Here is a 21,232-nt window from a genome sequence, read left to right as displayed (position 1 = left end):
AATACTGAGAGACAGTAATACTGAGAGACAGAGAGGACCCTGACCCTGGTCTAGAGAGATAGACTACACTATAGGACACATGATGAGATAGAAGGACAAGTTGTTAATACTGAGACACAAGGGACAGACACAGAGAGGGAAACAGTCTCAGAGAGGGGGACAGGGGTACCCAACTACCCCTCCCTCCCTCCATGTCTCCCCATCACCTCCCCCCTTCTCCTCCATCCTCCCTCTCTCCCACCCCCCTCACCTGTCCAGGTATCCCCTCTCCTTGGCGAAGCGTTGGAAGGCTCCCATAGGGTCTGATCCGGTACTGAGGATGAAGACAAGGGGAGTGGAGGGAGACATGTCACTGTAGAGGGTGGCCAGGTCTACAGGAGGGTTCTCCACAAACTGTTTCCCCAGGCTCACGATCACAAACTCTGTCACCGCAAACACCACCTACAGAGAGGGAGGGAGGGTAAATACAATGGATGGATGAAAATAACTGCAGACATCACTGTATGGCCTGAAGGGCAACTTCAAACAAATATGACCATTGACATACAACATACGATGAGAGTATTGCCAAGAGAACTGGCAGCCCTTTGACCATCACATGCAGACTGATAGACACATCACAAACACACCAACAACCCCCACTACCTTCTCCTCCATGAAGCTCTTGATGAGCACCAGTTTCTGGAAGGCCCCCAGTCTCTGATCCCAGTGACCCCTGACCCCGTCTGCCTGCTCCTCCTCTCCTTCAGACGTCTCCTCTGAGTAGGGAGGCAGCTGGGAGTCAGACAGGTAGCCCTTCCAGCTCTCTGGGTTGATACGCACTTCCAGACGACCTGGGAACACACACTCCAATATTCATCTTCTTCTGTAGCTAGGCAGAGAGTGAATTCAGAAACGTTGTGCTGTAAAAGGGGGTCCATTGACAACATGAGCAGTTTAAAAGGTAGTTATTTGAGCTGTGTTGCTACTCTACCTAGTTTTATAGAGATGGGTGTGGCGGTGATCTCTCTCTTGATGCCGTTGAAGCAGGGCAGAGTATCCTCCAGCTCACAGCAGGTCTGCCAGGCAAACTCTGATAGCCACGGCACATCAGGCCTCTCTGGATGCTCCTGATGGGGGAGAGGGAGGGAGAGGAGGGAGGGGGGTGGAGTCAGAGCCAGTGGGGAGAGGAGAAGGGAGGGGGGGGTGGAGAGAGAGCCAGGGGAGAGAGTGAAGGGAGGGGGGTGGAGAGAGAGCCAGGGGGAGAGGAGAAGAGAGGTGGGTGGAGAGAGATCCAGGGGGGAGAGGAGAAGGGAGGGGGGTGGAAAGAGAGCCAGGGGGAGAGGAGAAGGGAGGGGGGTGGAGAGAGAAGGAGTGGGGCGGCAAAGGAGAAATGGATAGGGTGTTGGAGATGGATAGAGGGATGCAGAACACGAGGGAGGAATGTAGATAGAGAGAGGAGAGGAGAGGGGAGGAGATGAGAGGAGAGGAGAGGAGAGGAGAGGAGAGGAGAGGAGAGGAGAGGAGGAAAAAACAGAAGCGATGGGGATAAAAGAGAAGTGGAGTGGACAGAGAAGAGAATGGATAGATAGAGAGGGTGTGTGAAGTGGACAGAGAAGAGAATGGATAGATAGAGAGGGTGTGTGAAGTGGACAGAGAAGAGAATGGATAGATAGAGAGGGTGTGTGGAGTGGACAGAGAAGAGAATGGATAGATAGAGAGGGTGTGTGAAGAAGAAGGACCTCATTTTAATGAGAATCCTCCCCCAATCGTTTAGGGCCTTTCAGACAAAGCAGCCATCTTTCCCCTGCTTAAATAATGACACATAGAGACAGTCTAAACTGCCCATTAGATATAGAGTCATTGAATAATGCATCCAGCAATCCTCTCCTGTCAAAACTCTTCTAGAAACCCCTGCTCTAGAGAAAGATTACGAAGACTGTGTCCCAACACACTGCTCTCAGGCTAGTTTAGTGTCTGTCACACCTTATGATTAGAGTTAGGATTGGGGAGGGGAAGCTGATCCTAGATCTGTGTCTCTGGGAGACAGCTAGGTCATTGATTACACACAGACACATGGGGACATCAGTATTCTGCTCACAGTCACAGGTTAGAGGACTCTCTCTCTGTCTCTCTCTCTCTCTCTCTCTCTCTCTCTCTCTCTCTCTCTCTCTCTCTCTCTCTCTCTCCTCTCTCTCTCTCCTCTCTCTCTCTCTCTCTCTCTCTCTCTCTCTCTCTCTCTCTCTCTCTCTCTCTCTCTCTCTCTCTCTCTCTCTCTCTCTCTCTCTCTCTCTCTCTCTCTCTCTCTCTCTCTCTCTCTCTCTCTCTCTCTCTCTCTCCTGCATCTCTAAGGCAGTAGAGTGGGAAAGAGGCAGACAGGACCTCTGGTATACAGACAGACTCTTAATAAGGAGATGTAAAATGATGCATCGCTAATGGGCTGAGGAAAGACTGATGAGTGATAGAAGAAGTGTGAATAATTGTCTGGCTCAAGACATATCTTCATATTATGGAGAGATTCCAGACAGGCCTGTCATAGACCAGTCACAATTGACAGTCTATCAACATTTATGTTGTGTGGCATATCACAACAAACCTGAGCCCTCTTTCTGGTTTGGGTGTGAACAGTTAATATGATTGGTTAAGGGCTGAAATATAAACTCTATGATTGCTTAAGGGCTTGAAACTCTTCCTGTAATTTGCTAAGAGCTCACATATCTATCCTTTTTGACTGGCTTAGAGTGGACACTAGTTGCCTTTGCTTGGTTGAGACTGGACGATAGTCCCATTTGATTGGCTGACGGGCCCGTCAATCAACCTGACTACCTTGTCAAGGGGGGGAGCTCCTCGCAGGAAGTGCTGCCACTCTGCATCAGAGACCTCGCCGCGCTGGCGCATGATGTCCACACCGAGCATGAAGCTGTAATAACAAAAATATGAATCATCATCATCATCATGAATGTATTTGTACAGCCCATTTGATACACAGCATGCAGCTTAAAGAAAAGGTCAAACCCCCTTTACCTGTAGATGGTCTTGTGCTGCTCAAACAGTCCCCGGGATACGTTGGTGTAGCTGGTGAGTAGGGTCTGGTCCAGGAGGATCTGCAGGCGCTCCTCCAGAACACTGCTCTTCTCTGATATCTCTATGGTGGAGTTAAAGAGCTACGGGGGAGGGGGATGTGATCAGGGAGAGCAGGAGAGAGGGAGGGAGGGAGGGAGGAGAAAGGTGGGGTGGAGATGGGGGAAGAGGTGATCGGGGAGGGCAGGAGAGAGGGAGGGGGAGGTAGGAAGGTGATGGGGGAAGAGGTGATCGGGGGAGAGAGAGAGATATGGAGGGGGTGATTGGGGGAGAGAGAGAGATAGGGAGGGGGTGATTGGGGGAGAGAGAGAGATAGGGAGGGAGGGGGTGATTGGGAGAGAGAGAGAGATAGGGAGGGAGGGGGTGATTGGGGGAGAGAGAGAGATATGGAGGGGGTGATTGGGGGAGAGAGAGAGATAGGGAGGGGGTGATTGGGGGAGAGAGAGAGATAGGGAGGGAGGGGGTGATTGGGGGAGAGAGAGAGATAGGGAGGGAGGGGGTGATTGGGGGAGAGAGAGAGATATGGAGGGGGTGATTGGGGGAGACGTGAAGGTGAGACAAAGCCAACTCTAGAGTGAAAAAGCCCCACCAGTAAATGTTAATGATACACTATGACAAAACGGTAAAAACAACATTGCTGATTTAGGGAGGTCAGAGAACCAATCATTATTGACTACAGTGACAAAAAGGTCACCTGTTTGAAGTACTTGAGGGAGAACTGGTACATGGGGTCTATCTCAGAGAGGCTGGCAATGACAAAGTACATGACGGAGCCTCGCGTGGCCACGGTCCGGTAGCGCTCCCTGGCCGCGTTGATCATGAGCTCCGTCGCCTCCGCCTCCTCCAAACGATGCTTAATGGCCTCTGACGTCACCTGGAGGGAGAGAGAGGGAGAGAGAGACAGGGAGAGAGGGAGAGAGATTATACAGATACTGGTTAGAAAGTCGACCACACCCATGAGAGTTCCACAATCTTATTGTCTACCCCCATGACCCCACAGTGACCCCTAACCCCTGACCTTTGACTCCTGCAGGGTCTGCACCAGCTCCTCATTGTCCAGGATGTTTCCCTTGGAGTTGAAGAGCAGTTTGAGGATGCGGTCCTCAATGGCCTTCAGCTGGTTGCGGTCGGCGTTGATCCTCACAATCAGCTGGTTCCTCTGTTCCTCCAGGTCAGGACGCTCCAGACGAACCACGTCACTGTGACGGGAGAGGGAGAGAGAAGGAACGCAAGTCAACCACATGGTCAGAACACAAGAAAACCACACACACCGTCTGAACCCATTTACTGAGATAGGGAGTGGTAAGAATACAAGTCAACCACAGAGCCAGACTGGATGGCTGACCACTGAGATAGGGAGTGGTAAGAATACAAGTCAACCACAGAGTCAGACTGGATGGCTGACCACTGAGATAGGGAGTGGTAAGAATACAAGTCAACCACAGAGCCAGACTGGATGGCTGACCACTGAGATAGGGAGTGGTAAGAATACAAGTCAACCACAGAGCCAGACTGGATGGCTGACCACTGAGATAGGGAGTGGTAAGAATACAAGTCAACCACAGAGCCAGACTGGATGGCTGACCACTGAGATAGGGAGTGGTAAGAATACAAGTCAACCACAGAGCCAGACTGGATGGCTGACCACTGAGATAGGGAGTGGTAAGAATACAAGTCAACCACAGAGCCAGACTGGATGGCTGACCACTGAGATAGGGAGTGGTAAGAATACAAGTCAACCACAGAGCCAGAGCGGACAACAGTTGTGTGGTCTACCTGAGAAGCTGATCCTCCAGACCAGACTTGGTCACAGTGAAGTTGATGATGGTCACCTTGATACACACCTAGAATACAGGGGGAATGAATTCCACACATCAACAATGAATCAAATCAGACCAACTACAGATCATAACACACTAACCAGTATGTGGTGAGTTGTGGAAATAATTATTACAAAAATGATTGAGCTTCAGCAAACGTCCACTCCAATTATTCATGAATCCTGGCAGTTGTCTTTGTGTGTTAGACTATCTATATCTGTGACAGCTGTGTCCAGACTGTAAGCTGTGTGTTAGACTATATATATCTGTGACAGCTGTGTCCAGACTGTAAGCTGTGTGTTAGACTATATATATCTGTGACAGCTGTGTCCAGACTGTAAGCTGTGTGTTAGACTATATATATCTGTGACAGCTGTGTCCAGACTGTAAGCTGTGTGTTAGACTATATATATATCTGTGACAGCTGTGTCCAGACTGTAAGCTGTGTGTTAGACTATCTATATCTGTGACAGCTGTGTCCAGACTGTAAGCTGTGTGTTAGACTATATATATCTGTGACAGCTGTGTCCAGACTGTAAGCTGTGTGTTAGACTATATATATCTGTGACAGCTGTGTCCAGACTGTAAGCTGTGTGTTAGACTATATATATATATATCTGTGACAGCTGTGTCCAGACTGTAAGCTGTGTGTTAGACTATCTATATCTGTGACAGCTGTGTCCAGACTGTAAGCTGTGTGTTAGACTATATATATCTGTGACAGCTGTGTCCAGACTGTAAGCTGTGTGTTAGACTATATATATCTGTGACAGCTGTGTCCAGACTGTAAGCTGTGTGTTAGACTATATATATATCTGTGACAGCTGTGTCCAGACTGTAAGCTGTGTGTTAGACTATCTATATCTGTGACAGCTGTGTCCAGACTGTAAGCTGTGTGTTAGACTATATATATCTGTGACAGCTGTGTCCAGACTGTAAGCTGTGTGTTAGACTATCTATATCTGTGACAGCTGTGTCCAGACTGTAAGCTGTGTGTTAGACTATATATATCTGTGACAGTTGTGTCCAGACTGTAAGCTGTGTGTTAGACTATATATATATATCTGTGACAGCTGTGTCCAGACTGTAGGCTGTGTGTTAGACTATCTATATCTGTGACAGCTGTGTCCAGACTGTAAGCTGTGTGTTAGACTATATATATCTGTGACAGCTGTGTCCAGACTGTAAGCTGTGTGTTAGACTATATATATATATATATCTGTGACAGCTGTGTCCAGACTGTAAGCTGTGTGTTAGACTATCTATATCTGTGACAGCTGTGTCCAGACTGTAAGCTGTGTGTTAGACTATATATATCTGTGACAGCTGTGTCCAGACTGTAAGCTGTGTGTTAGACTATATATATCTGTGACAGCTGTGTCCAGACTGTAAGCTGTGTGTTAGACTATATATATATATGTGACAGCTGTGTCCAGACTGTAAGCTGTGTGTTAGACTATCTATATCTGTGACAGCTGTGTCCAGACTGTAAGCTGTGTGTTAGACTATATATATCTGTGACAGCTGTGTCCAGACTGTAAGCTGTGTGTTAGACTATCTATATCTGTGACAGCTGTGTCCAGACTGTAAGCTGTGTGTTAGACTATATATATCTGTGACAGTTGTGTCCAGACTGTAAGCTGTGTGTTAGACTATATATATATATCTGTGACAGCTGTGTCCAGACTGTAGGCTGTGTGTTAGACTATCTATATCTGTGACAGCTGTGTCCAGACTGTAAGCTGTGTGTTAGACTATATATATCTGTGACAGCTGTGTCCAGACTGTAAGCTGTGTGTTAGACTATCTATATCTGTGACAGCTGTGTCCAGACTGTAAGCTGTGTGTTAGACTATATATATCTGTGACAGCTGTGTCCAGACTGTAAGCTGTGTGTTAGACTATCTATATCTGTGACAGCTGTGTCCAGACTGTAAGCTGTGTGTTAGACTATCTATATCTGTGACAGCTGTGTCCAGACTGTAAGCTGTGTGTTAGACTATATATATCTGTGACAGCTGTGTCCAGACTGTAAGCTGTGTGTTAGACTATCTATATCTGTGACAGCTGTGTCCAGACTGTAAGCTGTGTGTTAGACTATCTATATCTGTGACAGCTGTGTCCAGACTGTAAGCTGTGTGTTAGACTATATATATCTGTGACAGCTGTGTCCAGACTGTAAGCTGTGTGTTAGACTATATATATCTGTGACAGCTGTGTCCAGACTGTAAGCTGTGTGTTAGACTATATATATCTGTGACAGCTGTGTCCAGACTGTAAGCTGTGTGTTAGACTATCTATATCTGTGACAGCTGTGTCCAGACTGTAAGCTGTGTGTTAGACTATATATATCTGTGACAGCTGTGTCCAGACTGTAAGCTGTGTGTTAGACTATCTATATCTGTGACAGCTGTGTCCAGACTGTAAGCTGTGTGTTAGACTATATATATCTGTGACAGCTGTGTCCAGACTGTAAGCTGTGTGTTAGACTATATATATCTGTGACAGCTGTGTCCAGACTGTAAGCTGTGTGTTAGACTATCTATATCTGTGACAGCTGTGTCCAGACTGTAAGCTGTGTGTTAGACTATATATATCTGTGACAGCTGTGTCCAGACTGTAAGCTGTGTGTTAGACTATATATATCTGTGACAGCTGTGTCCAGACTGTAAGCTGTGTGTTAGACTATCTATATCTGTGACAGCTGTGTCCAGACTGTAAGCTGTGTGTTAGACTATATATATCTGTGACAGCTGTGTCTAGACTGTAAGCTGTGTGTTAGACTATATATATCTGTGACAGCTGTGTCCAGACTGTAAGCTGTGTGTTAGACTATATATATCTGTGACAGCTGTGTCCAGACTGTAAGCTGTGTGTTAGACTATATATATATATATCTGTGACAGCTGTGTCCAGACTGTAAGCTGTGTGTTAGACTATCTATATCTGTGACAGCTGTGTCCAGACTGTAAGCTGTGTGTTAGACTATCTATATCTGTGACAGCTGTGTCTAGACTGTAAGCTGTGTGTTAGACTATATATATCTGTGACAGCTGTGTCCAGACTGTAAGCTGTGTGTTAGACTATATATTAGTGACAGCTGTGTCCAGACTGTAAGCTGTGTGTTAGACTATATATATCTGTGACAGCTGTGTCCAGACTGTAAGCTGTGTGTTAGACTATCTATATCTGTGACAGCTGTGTCCAGACTGTAAGCTGTGTGTTAGACTATATATATCTGTGACAGCTGTGTCCAGACTGTAAGCTGTGTGTTAGACTATATATATCTGTGACAGCTGTGTCCAGACTGTAAGCTGTGTGTTAGACTATCTATATCTGTGACAGCTGTGTCCAGACTGTAAGCTGTGTGTTAGACTATATATATCTGTGACAGCTGTGTCCAGACTGTAAGCTGTGTGTTAGACTATATATATCTGTGACAGCTGTGTCCAGACTGTAAGCTGTGTGTTAGACTATATATATCTGTGACAGCTGTGTCCAGACTGTAAGCTGTGTGTTAGACTATCTATATCTGTGACAGCTGTGTCCAGACTGTAAGCTGTGTGTTAGACTATCTATATCTGTGACAGCTGTGTCCAGACTGTAAGCTGTGTGTTAGACTATATATATCTGTGACAGCTGTGTCCAGACTGTAAGCTGTGTGTTAGACTATCTATATCTGTGACAGCTGTGTCCAGACTGTAAGCTGTGTGTTAGACTATATATATATATTATATATTTTATATTTTAGTCATTTAGCAGACGCTCTTATCCAGAGCGACTTACAGGAGCAAGTAGGGTTAAGTGCCTTGCTCAAGGGCACATCGACAGATTTTTCACCTAGTCGGCTCGGGGATTAGAACCAGCGACCTTTCGGTTACTGGCACAACGCTCTTAACCACTAAGCTACCTGCCGCCATATATCTGTGACAGCTGTGTCCAGACTGTAAGCTGTGTGTTAGACTATATATATATATCTGTGACAGCTGTGTCCAGACTGTAAGCTGTGTGTTAGACTATATATATATATCTGTGACAGCTGTGTCCAGACTGTAAGCTGTGTGTTAGACTATCTATATCTGTGACAGCTGTGTCCAGACTGTAAGCTGTGTGTTAGACTATATATTAGTGAAAGTTGTGTCCAGACTGTGCACTTAAAGGGAGGTCACAGACACATCTATACACATCCCTTCTATCAGACTGATTGTGCTTTGCTGGGCCCGGGGAATAGTTCTGGGGCTAGCACCGGCCCTGTGTTGTGGAGCTGAAGAGGGCTGGAGCAGGCTGATAGGGCCTTCAAATGGCAGCAGGCGTTGCCCCCGCAGGCTGGGTGAACTAAAGGGCATGGCTGTCTAGCAGGTGGGCAAGGCTCTTCACAGCAACCACCCATCACCCATCATCATGGCCTGTGTCAGGCTGCCAGCTCCCTGTGTGAGCCAACTGCTTAGAGTGTTCATAGTGCCAACGTTTGGCATGGAGAGAGAGAGGGTAGGGTGTGTGTGTGTGTGCGCCTACTGTGGCTATTTGATGATTTTTGTGTGGGTGAGAAACCAGACGTTATACTAAGCTACAATTATTCTAAACATGTATGTATTCATTTCAATTGGTTTCGGCATTGGTTTTGACAAACTAAAGGAAATACCAATTATTCGGAGTAAATAGCTGAGGGGGACGTGTAAATTGCTCTGGGGTGAAATGACTGGGCCTTGGATTGTACAGCTATTATATTAGACTGTGGATAAAGTACATGGGCATTGTAATTCCATTAAAAGCCATCTGGTGTTGATGCAAAGCAAACATGACCCAGGTCATATTAATATAGACTGAAATGGACTGCATTCCAAAACTGCTGGGTAGAATCAATCACTAGCCAGTCATGCTTTTTACCAGTGTTTCGCTAAAGGCTGGTGCTAATTTCAGGTTGTTTGACCCACCTCAGGTAGGTAGTGGGGATTGGCCATCTTGGTGGTCATGTAGAACCTGAATTTCTTGTTGTAGTCGATGTCGGAGTCTCCGAGGCGGATGAGGGTGCGGCCGCCCGCCACAAACGTCTGCTTCAGCAGGATGGGCTCCAGAGCCGGGTCCACAGTCTCCTTCAGCTACTCACACACAACCAGGACACAACATGGACGTCACGGTGGTCAGTTTTACCATTCTTGATGTCGACACTTAACACAATCATTCGTCCTATTCCAAGTCAACTCACTCAGGTCTCTTTGCTAACTCTAGACCCAAAATGGCTGCCATATATACTGACCTCCTCCAGCAGTACGGGCATGCCCATGCGGATGGCGTTCTCCAGGGTTCGCAGGAAACCAGAGTCAGTCAGCTTGATCACCTTCAGACCGTTCTTGGTCTCCTTGGAACGGATCCAACGGTTGGCCTGGAGACGGACCAGACACAGTTATAAAAAGCATTTTTAATGAGGGATTGTTTGTTTTGTTTCAGGTTGGTTGAGATTGTGTAGCTAAATCATCTCAACGCCACAAGGGACAGAACACTTACATATTGTCCCTTTAAAGTATTAATGTGACCACCATTGAGGGGTCATGAAAATCCCTCTCATACCAGGAAGTCACTATGACTACTATATTGCCCATGACACAGGTGTCCAACTCATTCCACGGAGGGCCGAGTGGCTGCAGGTTTTCCCTCCTCCCTTGGACTTGATTGATGAATTAAGGTCACTATTTAGAAAAGGAACTCCCCTCACCTGGTTGTCTAGGGCTTAATGGAAAGGAAACAACTAGAACCTGCAGACACTAGGCCCTCCATGGAATGAGTTGGACACCCCTGGTCTATGATGATTCATGAACCCGGCAGGTCTGAACCACTCTCATCGACATGAATGAAAACTGACAGACAGAAATGCACTACATTTGAGTCACTCCACAGACCAGCCGTGTGTGTGTGAGTGTGTGTCTATTTGTGTGCGTTTGAGACGGTCTGCGCCAGCAGAACAATGAAGTGTCCCAATGCTAGGCTGTCAGCAAGCCTCCCTGCCTGCTTAACTCACTGCCTCTCCCCATCTCATCACGGCCTGTGTATAGCAGACAGAAACCAGTCAACAGACCGCTTCCTGGGGCAGCGCGCCCAAAGAAAGAGAGGAGGAAGAAACAAAAGATGACAGGAAGCAACATAGGAGGTGTCAGGGGACTGGAGCTAAGAGTCAAACTACAGAGTGGCCAAGCGCATGGAGTGTGTGTGTGATTACAACACAGAGAGAGTGGGAATAGTCTTAGTGTGTCAGGGCTGTTGTCTCCATGGTGATAAGGGGATAGTCTTAGTGTGTCAGGGCTGTTGTCTCCGTGGTGATAAGGGGATAGTCTTAGTGTGTCAGGGCTGTTGTCTCCGTGGTAATAAGGGGATAGTCTTAGTGTGTCAGGGCTGTTGTCTCCATGGTGATAAGGGGATAGTCTTAGTGTGTCAGGGCTGCTGTCTCCATGGTGATAAGGGGATAGTCTTAGTGTGTCAGGGCTGTTGTCTCCGTGGTGATAAGGGGATAGTCTTAGTGTGTCAGGGCTGTTGTCTCCGTGGTGATAAGGGGATAGTCTTAGTGTGTCAGGGCTGTTGTCTCCGTGGTGATAAGGGGATAGTCTTAGTGTGTCAGGGCTGTTGTCTCCATGGTGATAAGGGGATAGTCTTAGTGTGTCAGGGCTGTTGTCTCCGTGGTGATAAGGGGATAGTCTTAGTGTGTCAGGGCTGTTGTCTCCGTGGTGATAAGGGGATAGTCTTAGTGTGTCAGGGCTGTTGTCTCCATGGTGATAACACTATGGCTCTCTTGCCTTGTTCCAGGCTGGGGTCTGGGAATGGGAGTCAGGGTTTGTTCCAGGCTGGGGTCTGGGAATGGGAGTCAGGGTTTGTTCCAGGCTGGGGTCTGGGAATGGGAGTCAGGGTTTGTTCCAGGCTGGGGTCTGGGAATGGGAGTCATGGTGTGTTCCAGGCTGGGATCTGGGAATGGGAGTCAGGGTTTGTTCCAGGCTGGGGTCTTGGAATGGGAGTCAGGGTTTGTTCCAGGCTGGGGTCTGGGAATGGGAGTCAGGGTTTAAGCCCCACACATTTCAATATAACTGTTATTTTAGCAGATGTAGCCACAGAAAAATAACTCTGGTCATCATAGCCAATACAAGAATAGAGAAAATTACCTGTTGCGACGTATAAGATACCTGGAATAAGGTACCTGGGATATTGAATCGATTGAATCCACATGAGATGAAAAGTGTAGGAATAGAAAATACTTATAATTGATTGATAGATTGATTAATTGGGTCACCTGATCCTGAGGGTCGATCATGAGTGGCCAGCGGTGTCCCCGAGTAACCAGGATTCCGTTCTCAGTGGAAACGGTGTCTCGGGGCAACCCCTCGGCGTTCCACAGGCGGATCTCATAGGGGTTGCCCAGGATGTTGATGAGGCTGAAGCTGGCGCTGATGGGGATGCCCAACTCCTGGCATCGCGCAATCCACTGGTCTATCAGCTACACACACACACACATACACACACACACACACACACATACACACACACACACAAACACAAACGAGACACACACACACACACACACACACACACACGTTGATCAACAATCAGAGCCTTGTCAATTCAGGATGAATGAACATTCCCAAGTCATCTGACTCCATAACCATCTGCCATAACAGAGACAGTGGTAGTATTGACAGACAGTACAGAGACAGTGGTAGTACTGACAGACAGTACAGAGACAGTGGTAGTATTGACAGACAGCACAGAGACAGTGGTAGTACTGACAGACAGTACAGAGACAGTGGTAGTATTGATAGACAGTACATAGACAGTGGTAGTATTGACAGACAGTGGTAGTCCCGTGTAGCTCAGTTGGTAGAGCATGGCGCTTGCAACGCCAGGGTTGTGGGTTCGATTCCCACGGGGGACCAGTATGAGAAAAAAAAAAATTTATAACTGTAAGTCGCTCTGGATAAGAGCGTCTGCTAAATGACAAATGTAAAATGTAATGTAAATGTGGTAGTATTGACAGACAGTACAGAGACAGTGGTAGTATTGACAGCCAGTACAGAGACAGTGGTAGTATTGACAGACAGTACAGAGACAGTGGTAGTATTGACAGACAGCACAGAGACAGTGGTAGTATTGACAGTACAGAGACAGTGGTAGTATTGACAGACATCACAGAGACAGTGGTAGTATTGACAGACAGTACAGAGACACTGGTAGTATTGATAGTACAGAGACAGTGGTAGTATTGAGAGACAGTACAGAGACAGTGGTAGTATTGACAGACAGCACAGAGACAGTGGTAGTATTGACAGTACAGAGACAGTGGTAGTATTGACAGACAATACAGAGACAGTGGTAATATTGACAGACAGTACAGAGACAGTGGTAGTATTGACAGACAGCACAGAGACAGTGGTAGTATTGACAGTTCAGAGACAGTGGTAGTATTGACAGACAGTACAGAGACAGTGGTAGTATTGACAGGATAGTGGTAGTATTGACAGACAGTACAGAGACAGTGGTAGTATTGACAGACAGTACAGAGACAGTGGTAGTATTGACAGACAGTACAGAGACAGTGGTAGTATTGACAGACAGTACAGAGACAGTGGTAGTATTGACAGACAGTACAGAGACAGTGGTAGTATTGGCAGACAGTACAGAGACAGTGGTAGTATTGACAGACAGTACAGAGACAGTGGTAGTATTGACAGACAGTACAGAGACAGTGGTAGTATTGACAGTACAGAGACAGTGGTAGTATTGACAGACAATACAGAGACAGTGGTAGTATTGACAGACAGCACAGAGACAGTGGTAGTATTGACAGTACAGAGACAGTTGTAGTATTGACAGACAATACAGAGACAGTGGTAGTATTGACAGACAGTACAGAGACAGTGGTAGTATTGACAGACAGCACAGAGACAGTGGTAGTATTGACAGTACAGAGACAGTGGTAGTATTGACAGACAGTACAGAGACAGTGGTAGTATTGACAGACAGCACAGAGACAGTGGTAGTATTGACAGACAGTACAGAGACAGTGGTAGTATTGACAGACAGTACAGAGACAGTGGTAGTATTGACAGACAGTACAGAGACAGTGGTAGTATTGACAGACAGTACAGAGACAGTGGTAGTATTGACAGACAGTACAGAGACAGTGGTAGTATTGACAGACAGTACAGAGACAGTGGTAGTATTGACAGACAGCCAGACAGACCCAGTGGGTTGAGGGGAGTGAGGGCCATTAGGACAAAGTGCCAGTGTGGGCAGGGAGTCTGACCCAAGGTCTGGCTCTCTGTCTGGCCCGAGGGAGAGAGGTGGGAGAATAGACACTGTCTGGAACAGCCAGGCTTCACTGGGTTTGGTTCAATAGTGTACGGAGAACATCCAGCAATTTTCAGACGCAGGGTGCAAAAGTAGAGTAAAGGTATATAACAGATATTAAGAAATGTGTATGAAGAAACTCTCTATAGAGGCCATACATACCAGGTGTCTCCAGTGCAAGGGGAAGGCTGTGTAGTTTAGAATGGTTATAATGCTACATACTGTAGTAGGTTATAGTGATAATTAGCTGGCTGTATGTACCAGTTGTCTATAATGCATTGTAAAGGCTCCGTAGTATGCGACGCAGGCTGCAGCGATGAAGACGTTTCCCACCACGTTGTGGATCTCCTGTTCGAACAGTTCGATGCTCTCCTGCCAGCGAACCTGCTCATCCCCCAGAGCTGCTGTCAGCTTCCCTGCCCGGCCCAGCCTCGCCTCGGTCAGAGCCATGGTCTTAGCTGGGGGTGAGGGAGACGGTAGGGGGGAGGGAGAGAGTTCATGTAGCAGACAGCAGACAGAGCAGATTGGCACACTGTAGATTAGTCCTGACATGTTCCTGGAACTTGGGTTTGTCTTTGAAAACATTGTGGGAACTTTAAGTGCCAACATGATGGAAATCATGTGCCAGAATCTGTCAAACTCAGTCTGTCAATGGCTCTGGGAGAAAACATTTAAGAGGCCTTGAAGGTCCTTACCCTCCTCCTCTATAACTCTTACCCTCCTCCTCTCTAACTCTTACCATCCTCCTCTCTAACTCTTACCCTCCTCCTCTATAACTCTTACCCAGACCCTCCTCCTCTCTAACTCTTACCCTCCTCCTCTCTAACTCTTACCCTCCTCCTCTCTAACTCTTACCCTCCTCCTCTCTAACTCTTACCCAGACCCTCCTCCTCTCTAACTCTTACCCTCCTCCTCTCTAACTCTTACCCAGACCCTCCTCCTCTCTAACTCTTACCCTCCTCTCTAACTCTTACCCTCCTCCTCTAACTCTTACCCTCCTCCTCTCTAACTCTTACCCTCCTCCTCTCTAACTCTTACCCTCCTCCTCTCTAACTCTTACCCTCCTCCTCTCTAACTCTTACCCAGACCCTCCTTCTATAACTCTTACCCAGACCCTCCTTCTCTGCGATGCTCTGGTCAAACTGGTCCTGGAGGATCTTAATCTTGTTCTGTACTTCCTGTAGCTGGGCCTGCTTCTCCTTCAGGGTTGCCATGGTAGCGTTCAGCTCCATCTGCAGCCAGAAGGGTGGGATTAGAAAACAAATAACTAATACAGTACTTAGTAAAGAACATCTGACACAGCACTTCCTGTTGACGTTTTCTCTTCCAATATGACCCAGTGGGCGGATGGCGTGCGTGTGTGCCACTGACCTGTGCGGCGGCCAGTCTTTCTTTCTTGGGTCCGACCTCCTTCAGGACTCTGGAGTAGAGGTCCATGGCCCGGACCCACATACACATGGACTTGCAGGCCTTGGACACCTTCTCCACCTTCTCAGGGACGAAGTCCGGGTTGTTCACATACTTCTGGAGCTAAAGAAAAACAACAACATTCAAAATCATCATTATTTAGTTTGTGTCCCAAATGACACCTTATTCTCTATATAGTGCACTACTTTGGACCAGAGGGAGGGGGGTTCTGCAAATGTATTGAAAATCGCACCACACCTTTACAGTAAAACAACGCAGTGAAAGAAATACAAGCAAATAATGAAGCCAATACAGGAAGACATGGTTAGAATAAGATTTTTAAAAAGCAACAATGTCTAAAAGAGTTAGTGAACTGACCTTCTGGAGGATCTGGGGCTTCATGTTTTCCTTGTCGTATTCCATCAGCTTCCTGAGGAAGTAGGAGTCACCTAGCACCTGCTTGGCACTGGACCAGTCTGGTCTGGAGAGGGGAGAGGGAGAGAGAAATAAAAAGTTGAGGTAAGGAGATAGAGATATAGAGAGAGAGAGAACGAGAGAGAAATACAGTGTATGTGTGTACAGATGAGAAACACCAAAACACAGTCTCACTGACACGCTAAAACACTGACACGGGTACAACACACGACTGATTCACACTAGCTAACAGGCATGATATGAGTAGAGACAGGAAACAGCAGAGAAAACACCAGTCACCATTCCAGATGACATATTATTCTATCTGACAGACAGAGACAAGAGGACACGAGTCTTCACTACCTCCTTGTCAAGCAGAGCAGTAGTAGAGTCCTGACTGATCGACTGACCTCAGCCAGTCTCCTATACTGTGCCCTACAGCTATCTTCTGTCTACGGGTCAAATGACAACATATTACCTATAGGGTTTGTATGCAGGGATGGAAATGTATTTAGCCCACTAGCCCGAGGCTAGTTCTGTTCAGCTAGTAGAAAATGTCCCCAACTAGCCCGCCGGCTAGATACATTGTGTCTTTTCAAATATTCCACGGCACAGATTTTCATCCCAAGTTCCATCCCAGTGTGTGTGTGCATAGGGAGTCACTGGTACAGTAGTATCAGTTGTTGCTACGTTAGCCATCCATACATTGGCAGCCAAGAATAATACGCTATTAGCTAATGCATTAGTTAACCCTTCATGGACTTGACTTGCTGCAGAGACACATCAATGATTACGTTATCAATCCGTATCCAAGCATCGCTAGCTGACTGACATGCAGCTGAGATGCATCAATCATAATGTTGTCAATACGTTGTCAACATGTTAACTAAGTGTCGTCAGGGGACTGACTTGCTGCCGAGCAGGATGCAGACAGCCTCCATGACGGTCATGACCATGTCGGGTGGTTTGGTGAAGACCCTGATCTCTGAGATGTCTGCCTTGTCCAGGGAGTCCAGGGCCTTGTTGGCACCTTCCAGAGCGGGCAGAGCCTCGTCTAGATCCCTCTGGGCATCGGCTGCTATGGCCTGGGTGTCCTCAGCCTTCACCTTGGCTAAGGCCTCATCCTCCTTCACCACTTTACGCACCTGGACACACACACAGAGACAGACAGATAGACATAGAAGCAGTACACTTGAATAGGTGTGTACATGAAGACAAAACACCAACACACTAATATACACTCCCCCTACACCCACACTCCCCCTACACACACACGCTCCCCCTAGACACACACGCTCCCCCTAGACACACACGCTCCCCCTTGACCCACACACTCCCCCTTGACCCACACACTCCCCCTAGACCCACACGCTCCCCCTAGACACACACTCCCCCTTGACCCACACACTCCCCCTAGACCCACACGCTCCCCCTAGACCCACACGCTCCCCCTAAACCCACACGCTCCGCCTAGACCCACACGCTCCGCCTAGACACACACTCCCCCTTGACCCACACGCTCCCCCTAGACCCACACGCTCCCCCTAGACCCACACGCTCCCCCTAGACCCACACGCTCCCCCTAGACACACACACTCCGCCTAGACACACACTCCCCCTAGACCCACACTCTCCCCCTAGACCCACACGCTCCCCCTAGACCCACACGCCCCCCCTAGACCCACTCCCCCTAGACCCACACGCTCCCCCTAGACCCACACGCTCCCCCTAGACCCACACTCCCCCTAGACCCACACTCCCCCTAGACCCACACGCTTCCCCTAGACCCACACGCTCCCCCTAGACCCACACGCTCCCCCTAGACCCACACGCTCCCCCTAGACCCACACGCTCCCCCTAGACCCACACGCTCCCCCTAGACCCACACGCTCCGCCTAGACACACGCTCCCCCTTGACCCACACGCTCCCCCTAGACCCACACGCTCCCCCTAGACCCACACGCTCCCCCTAGACCGACCCGCTCCCCCTAGACTGACCCACTCCCCCTAGACCCACACGCTCCCCCTAGACCCACACGCTCCCCCTAGACCCACACGCTCCCCCTAGACCCACACTCCCCCTAGACCCACACGCCCCCCCTAGACCCACACGCCCCCCTAGACCCACACGCTACCCATAGACACACACACTCCCCCTAGACCCACACGCTCCCCCTAGACCCACACGCTCTCCCTAGACCCACACGCTCCCCCTAGACCCACACGCTCCCTAGACCCACACGCTCCCCCTAGACCCACACGCTCCCCCTAGACCCACACGCTCCCCCTAGACCCACACGCTCCCCCTAGACCCACACGCTCCCCCTAGACCCACACGCTCCCCCTAGACCCACACGCTCCCCCTAGACCCACACGCTCCCCCTAGACACACACGCTCCCCCTAGACACACACGCTCCCCCTAGACACACACGCTCCCCCTAGACACACACTCCCCCCTGACCCACACGCTCCCCCTAGACACACACGCTCCCCCTAGACACACACGCTCCGCCTAGACACACACTCCCCCTTGACCCACACGCTCCCCCTAGACCCACACGCTCCCACACGCTCCCCCTAGACCCACACACTCCCCCTAGACCCACACTCTCCCCCTAGACCCAAACGCTCCCACACGCTCCCCCTAGACCCACACACTCCCCCTAGACACACACGATCCCCCTAGACTCACACACTCCCCCTAGACCCACACTCTCCCCCTAGACCCACACGCTCCCCCTAGACCCACACACTCCCACACACTCCCCCTAGACACACACGCTCCCCCTAGACCCACACACTCCCCCTAGACCCACACGCTCCTCCCAGACACACACTCCCCCTAGACACACACACTCCTCCTAGACACACACATTCCCCTAGAAAAAAAAACTCCCCACCCCCACAGAGACTCGTACCTTGTCGGCGCTCTCCTGGTCAACGGCTAGTTTCCCTAGCACCACCCTATACCCACCTTGTCGGCGCTCTCCTGGTCAACAGCCAGTTTCCCCATGAGGGCGTTGACGTCTATAGACTTCTGTTTGAGGACAGGCTCCAGGGCTGACAGGTCTATCTTCATCTTATCCACCAACACGTTGGTCTCCAACAGCTTAGTCAGACCGTTCTTTACCCTGTCACGAGCCTACACACAGGGATTGGAATATACACACACACACACACACACACACACACGCACAAACACACAATTTATTGGATTGACTGGAGTATAGAATTGATGCACATTCAGAGAAATAGCCACTTTTCAAAGAAACCACAGTGTGCTAAACTGTAGTATTGATATCATTAAATAACAAATACACTACATGACCAAAAGTATGTGAACACCTGCTCGTCAAACATCTCATTCCAAAATCATGGGCATTAATATGGAGATGGTCCCCCCCCCCTTTGCTGCTATAACAGCCTCCACTCTTCTGGGAAGGCTTTCCACTAGATGTTGGAACATTGCTGCGGGGACTTGCTTCCATTCAGACACAAGAGCATTAGTGAGGTTGGGCACTGATGTTGGGCGATTAGGCCTGGCTCGCAGTCGGCGTTCCAATTTATCCCAAAGGTGTTCGATGGAGTTGAGGTCAGGGCTCTGTGCAGGCCAGTCAAGTTCTTCCACACCAATCTCGACAAACCATTTCTGTATGGACCTCGCTTTGTGCACGGGGGCATTGTCATGCTGAAACAGGAAAGGGTCTTACCCAAACTGTTGCCACAAAGCTGGAAGCACAGAATCATCTAGAATGTCATTGTATGCTGTAGCGTTAAGATTTCCCTTCACTGGAACTAAGGGGCCTAGCCCGAACCATGAAAAACAGCCCCAGACCATTATTCCTCCTCCACCAAACTTTACAGTTGGCACTATGCATTGGGGCAGGTAGCTTGTAGCGTTCTCCTGGCATCAGTCAGACTGCCAGACGGTAAAGCGTGATTCATCACTTCAGAGAGCGGGTTTCCACTGCTCTAGAATCCAATGGCGGCGAGCTTTACACCACTCCAGGCGACACTTGGCATTGCGCATGGTGATCTTAGACTTGTGTGCGGCTGCTCGGCCATGGAAACCCATTTTATGAAGCTCCGGAAGAACAGTTCTTGTGCTGACGTTGCTTCCAGAGGCAGTTTAGAACTCAGTAGTGAGTGTTGCCACAGAGGCAGCGCTATGCGCTTCAGCACTCGGCGATCCCGTTCTGTGAGCTTGTGTTGCATATCATTTTGCGGCTGAGCCGTTGTTGCTCCTAGACGTTTCCACTTCACAATAACATCACTTACAGTTGACCGGGGCAGCTCTAGCAGGGCAGAAATCTGACAAACTGACTTGTTGGAAAGGTGGCATCCTATGACGGTGCCACGTTGAAAGTCACTGAGCTCTTCAGTAAGGCCATTCAACTGCCAATGTTTGTATATGGAGATTGCATGGCTGCGTGTTCGATTTTATACACCTGTCAGCAACGTGTTTGGCTGAAATAGCCGAATCCACTCATTTGAAGGGGTGTCCACATACTTTTGTATATATAGTATATCATGGATGTCTCACAGCCGCTGTATTTTCTATTGCTAATCAGTATTATAGATCTGTCTCTGACAGCCACTAGTTGCTGTCTCTTCTCTCCCAACATGGCCAGGTAGAGGTTAATATTAGTTATTGATTATGAAACAGTATTAATCATTAGTATTATTGATCTCTTACAGCAACTAGTTGCTGTCTCTTCTCTCCCAACATGGCCAGGTAGAGGTTAATCAGTTCCAGGTAAGAGGTAGGAGTAGTGTAGTAGCGCCGTCTCAGCTCAGAGTAGAACCTCTCGGCCATGTCCGTCACACTGACGTGGATCTCCACACACATCTCACTGAAACGATCCTTCATCTCCTCACTGCCAAACTCCACCTTCTGGAAGAAGGTCTGGGACACGGAGAGGAGGGCCTCACGGGGCCACTACAGGGGGAGAGGAGGGGAAGAGGGAAAGAGAGAGGAATGGAAAGAAGAGAGAGGAATGGAAAGAAGAGAGAGGGATGGAAAGAAGAGAGAGGGATGGAAAGAAGAGAGAGGGATGGTTAGATAGTAGGAGAAAGTGGGTGAAAAAGGAGGAAATGAAGAAAGACAAAGAGAGAGCGTGATCAAGAGCTAAAATGAACATGCTAGACAGAGAGAGAGAGAGAGAGAGAAAGAGAGAGAGAGAGAGAGAGAGAGAGAGAGAGA

The 21,232-nt window shown here is 48.5% G+C and overlaps 1 protein-coding gene across 1 annotated transcript in view; it reads right to left on the bottom strand.

The window, feature by feature from the left end:
* Window positions 1-20,968, bottom strand: part of LOC311119101 (dynein axonemal heavy chain 6-like) — a gene marked incomplete at both ends in the record, with an annotated part of 58,494 nt that extends 37,526 nt beyond the window's left edge. The window contains 18 exons of the mRNA XM_084193845.1: window positions 251-441; window positions 646-833; window positions 974-1,109; window positions 2,806-2,899; window positions 3,004-3,143; window positions 3,755-3,934; window positions 4,079-4,259; window positions 4,837-4,904; window positions 9,815-9,979; window positions 10,138-10,263; window positions 12,154-12,357; window positions 14,469-14,665; window positions 15,316-15,439; window positions 15,579-15,737; window positions 15,993-16,095; window positions 16,938-17,173; window positions 19,004-19,171; window positions 20,726-20,968. Of these exons, the coding sequence (XP_084049971.1) occupies window positions 251-441; window positions 646-833; window positions 974-1,109; window positions 2,806-2,899; window positions 3,004-3,143; window positions 3,755-3,934; window positions 4,079-4,259; window positions 4,837-4,904; window positions 9,815-9,979; window positions 10,138-10,263; window positions 12,154-12,357; window positions 14,469-14,665; window positions 15,316-15,439; window positions 15,579-15,737; window positions 15,993-16,095; window positions 16,938-17,173; window positions 19,004-19,171; window positions 20,726-20,968 (2,903 nt within the window). The remainder of the gene's footprint in view (window positions 1-250; window positions 442-645; window positions 834-973; window positions 1,110-2,805; window positions 2,900-3,003; window positions 3,144-3,754; window positions 3,935-4,078; window positions 4,260-4,836; window positions 4,905-9,814; window positions 9,980-10,137; window positions 10,264-12,153; window positions 12,358-14,468; window positions 14,666-15,315; window positions 15,440-15,578; window positions 15,738-15,992; window positions 16,096-16,937; window positions 17,174-19,003; window positions 19,172-20,725) is intronic.
* Between the last annotated feature and the right edge of the window lie 264 nt (window positions 20,969-21,232).

This window comes from Coregonus lavaretus (genome assembly GCF_964263955.1).
Source record: "Coregonus lavaretus genome assembly, contig: HAP1_SCAFFOLD_2185, whole genome shotgun sequence".
Lineage (NCBI taxonomy): Eukaryota > Metazoa > Chordata > Actinopteri > Salmoniformes > Salmonidae > Coregonus > Coregonus lavaretus.
Note: the sequence above shows the minus strand (reverse complement) of the source record. Positions and strands in the feature narration are given on the sequence as shown.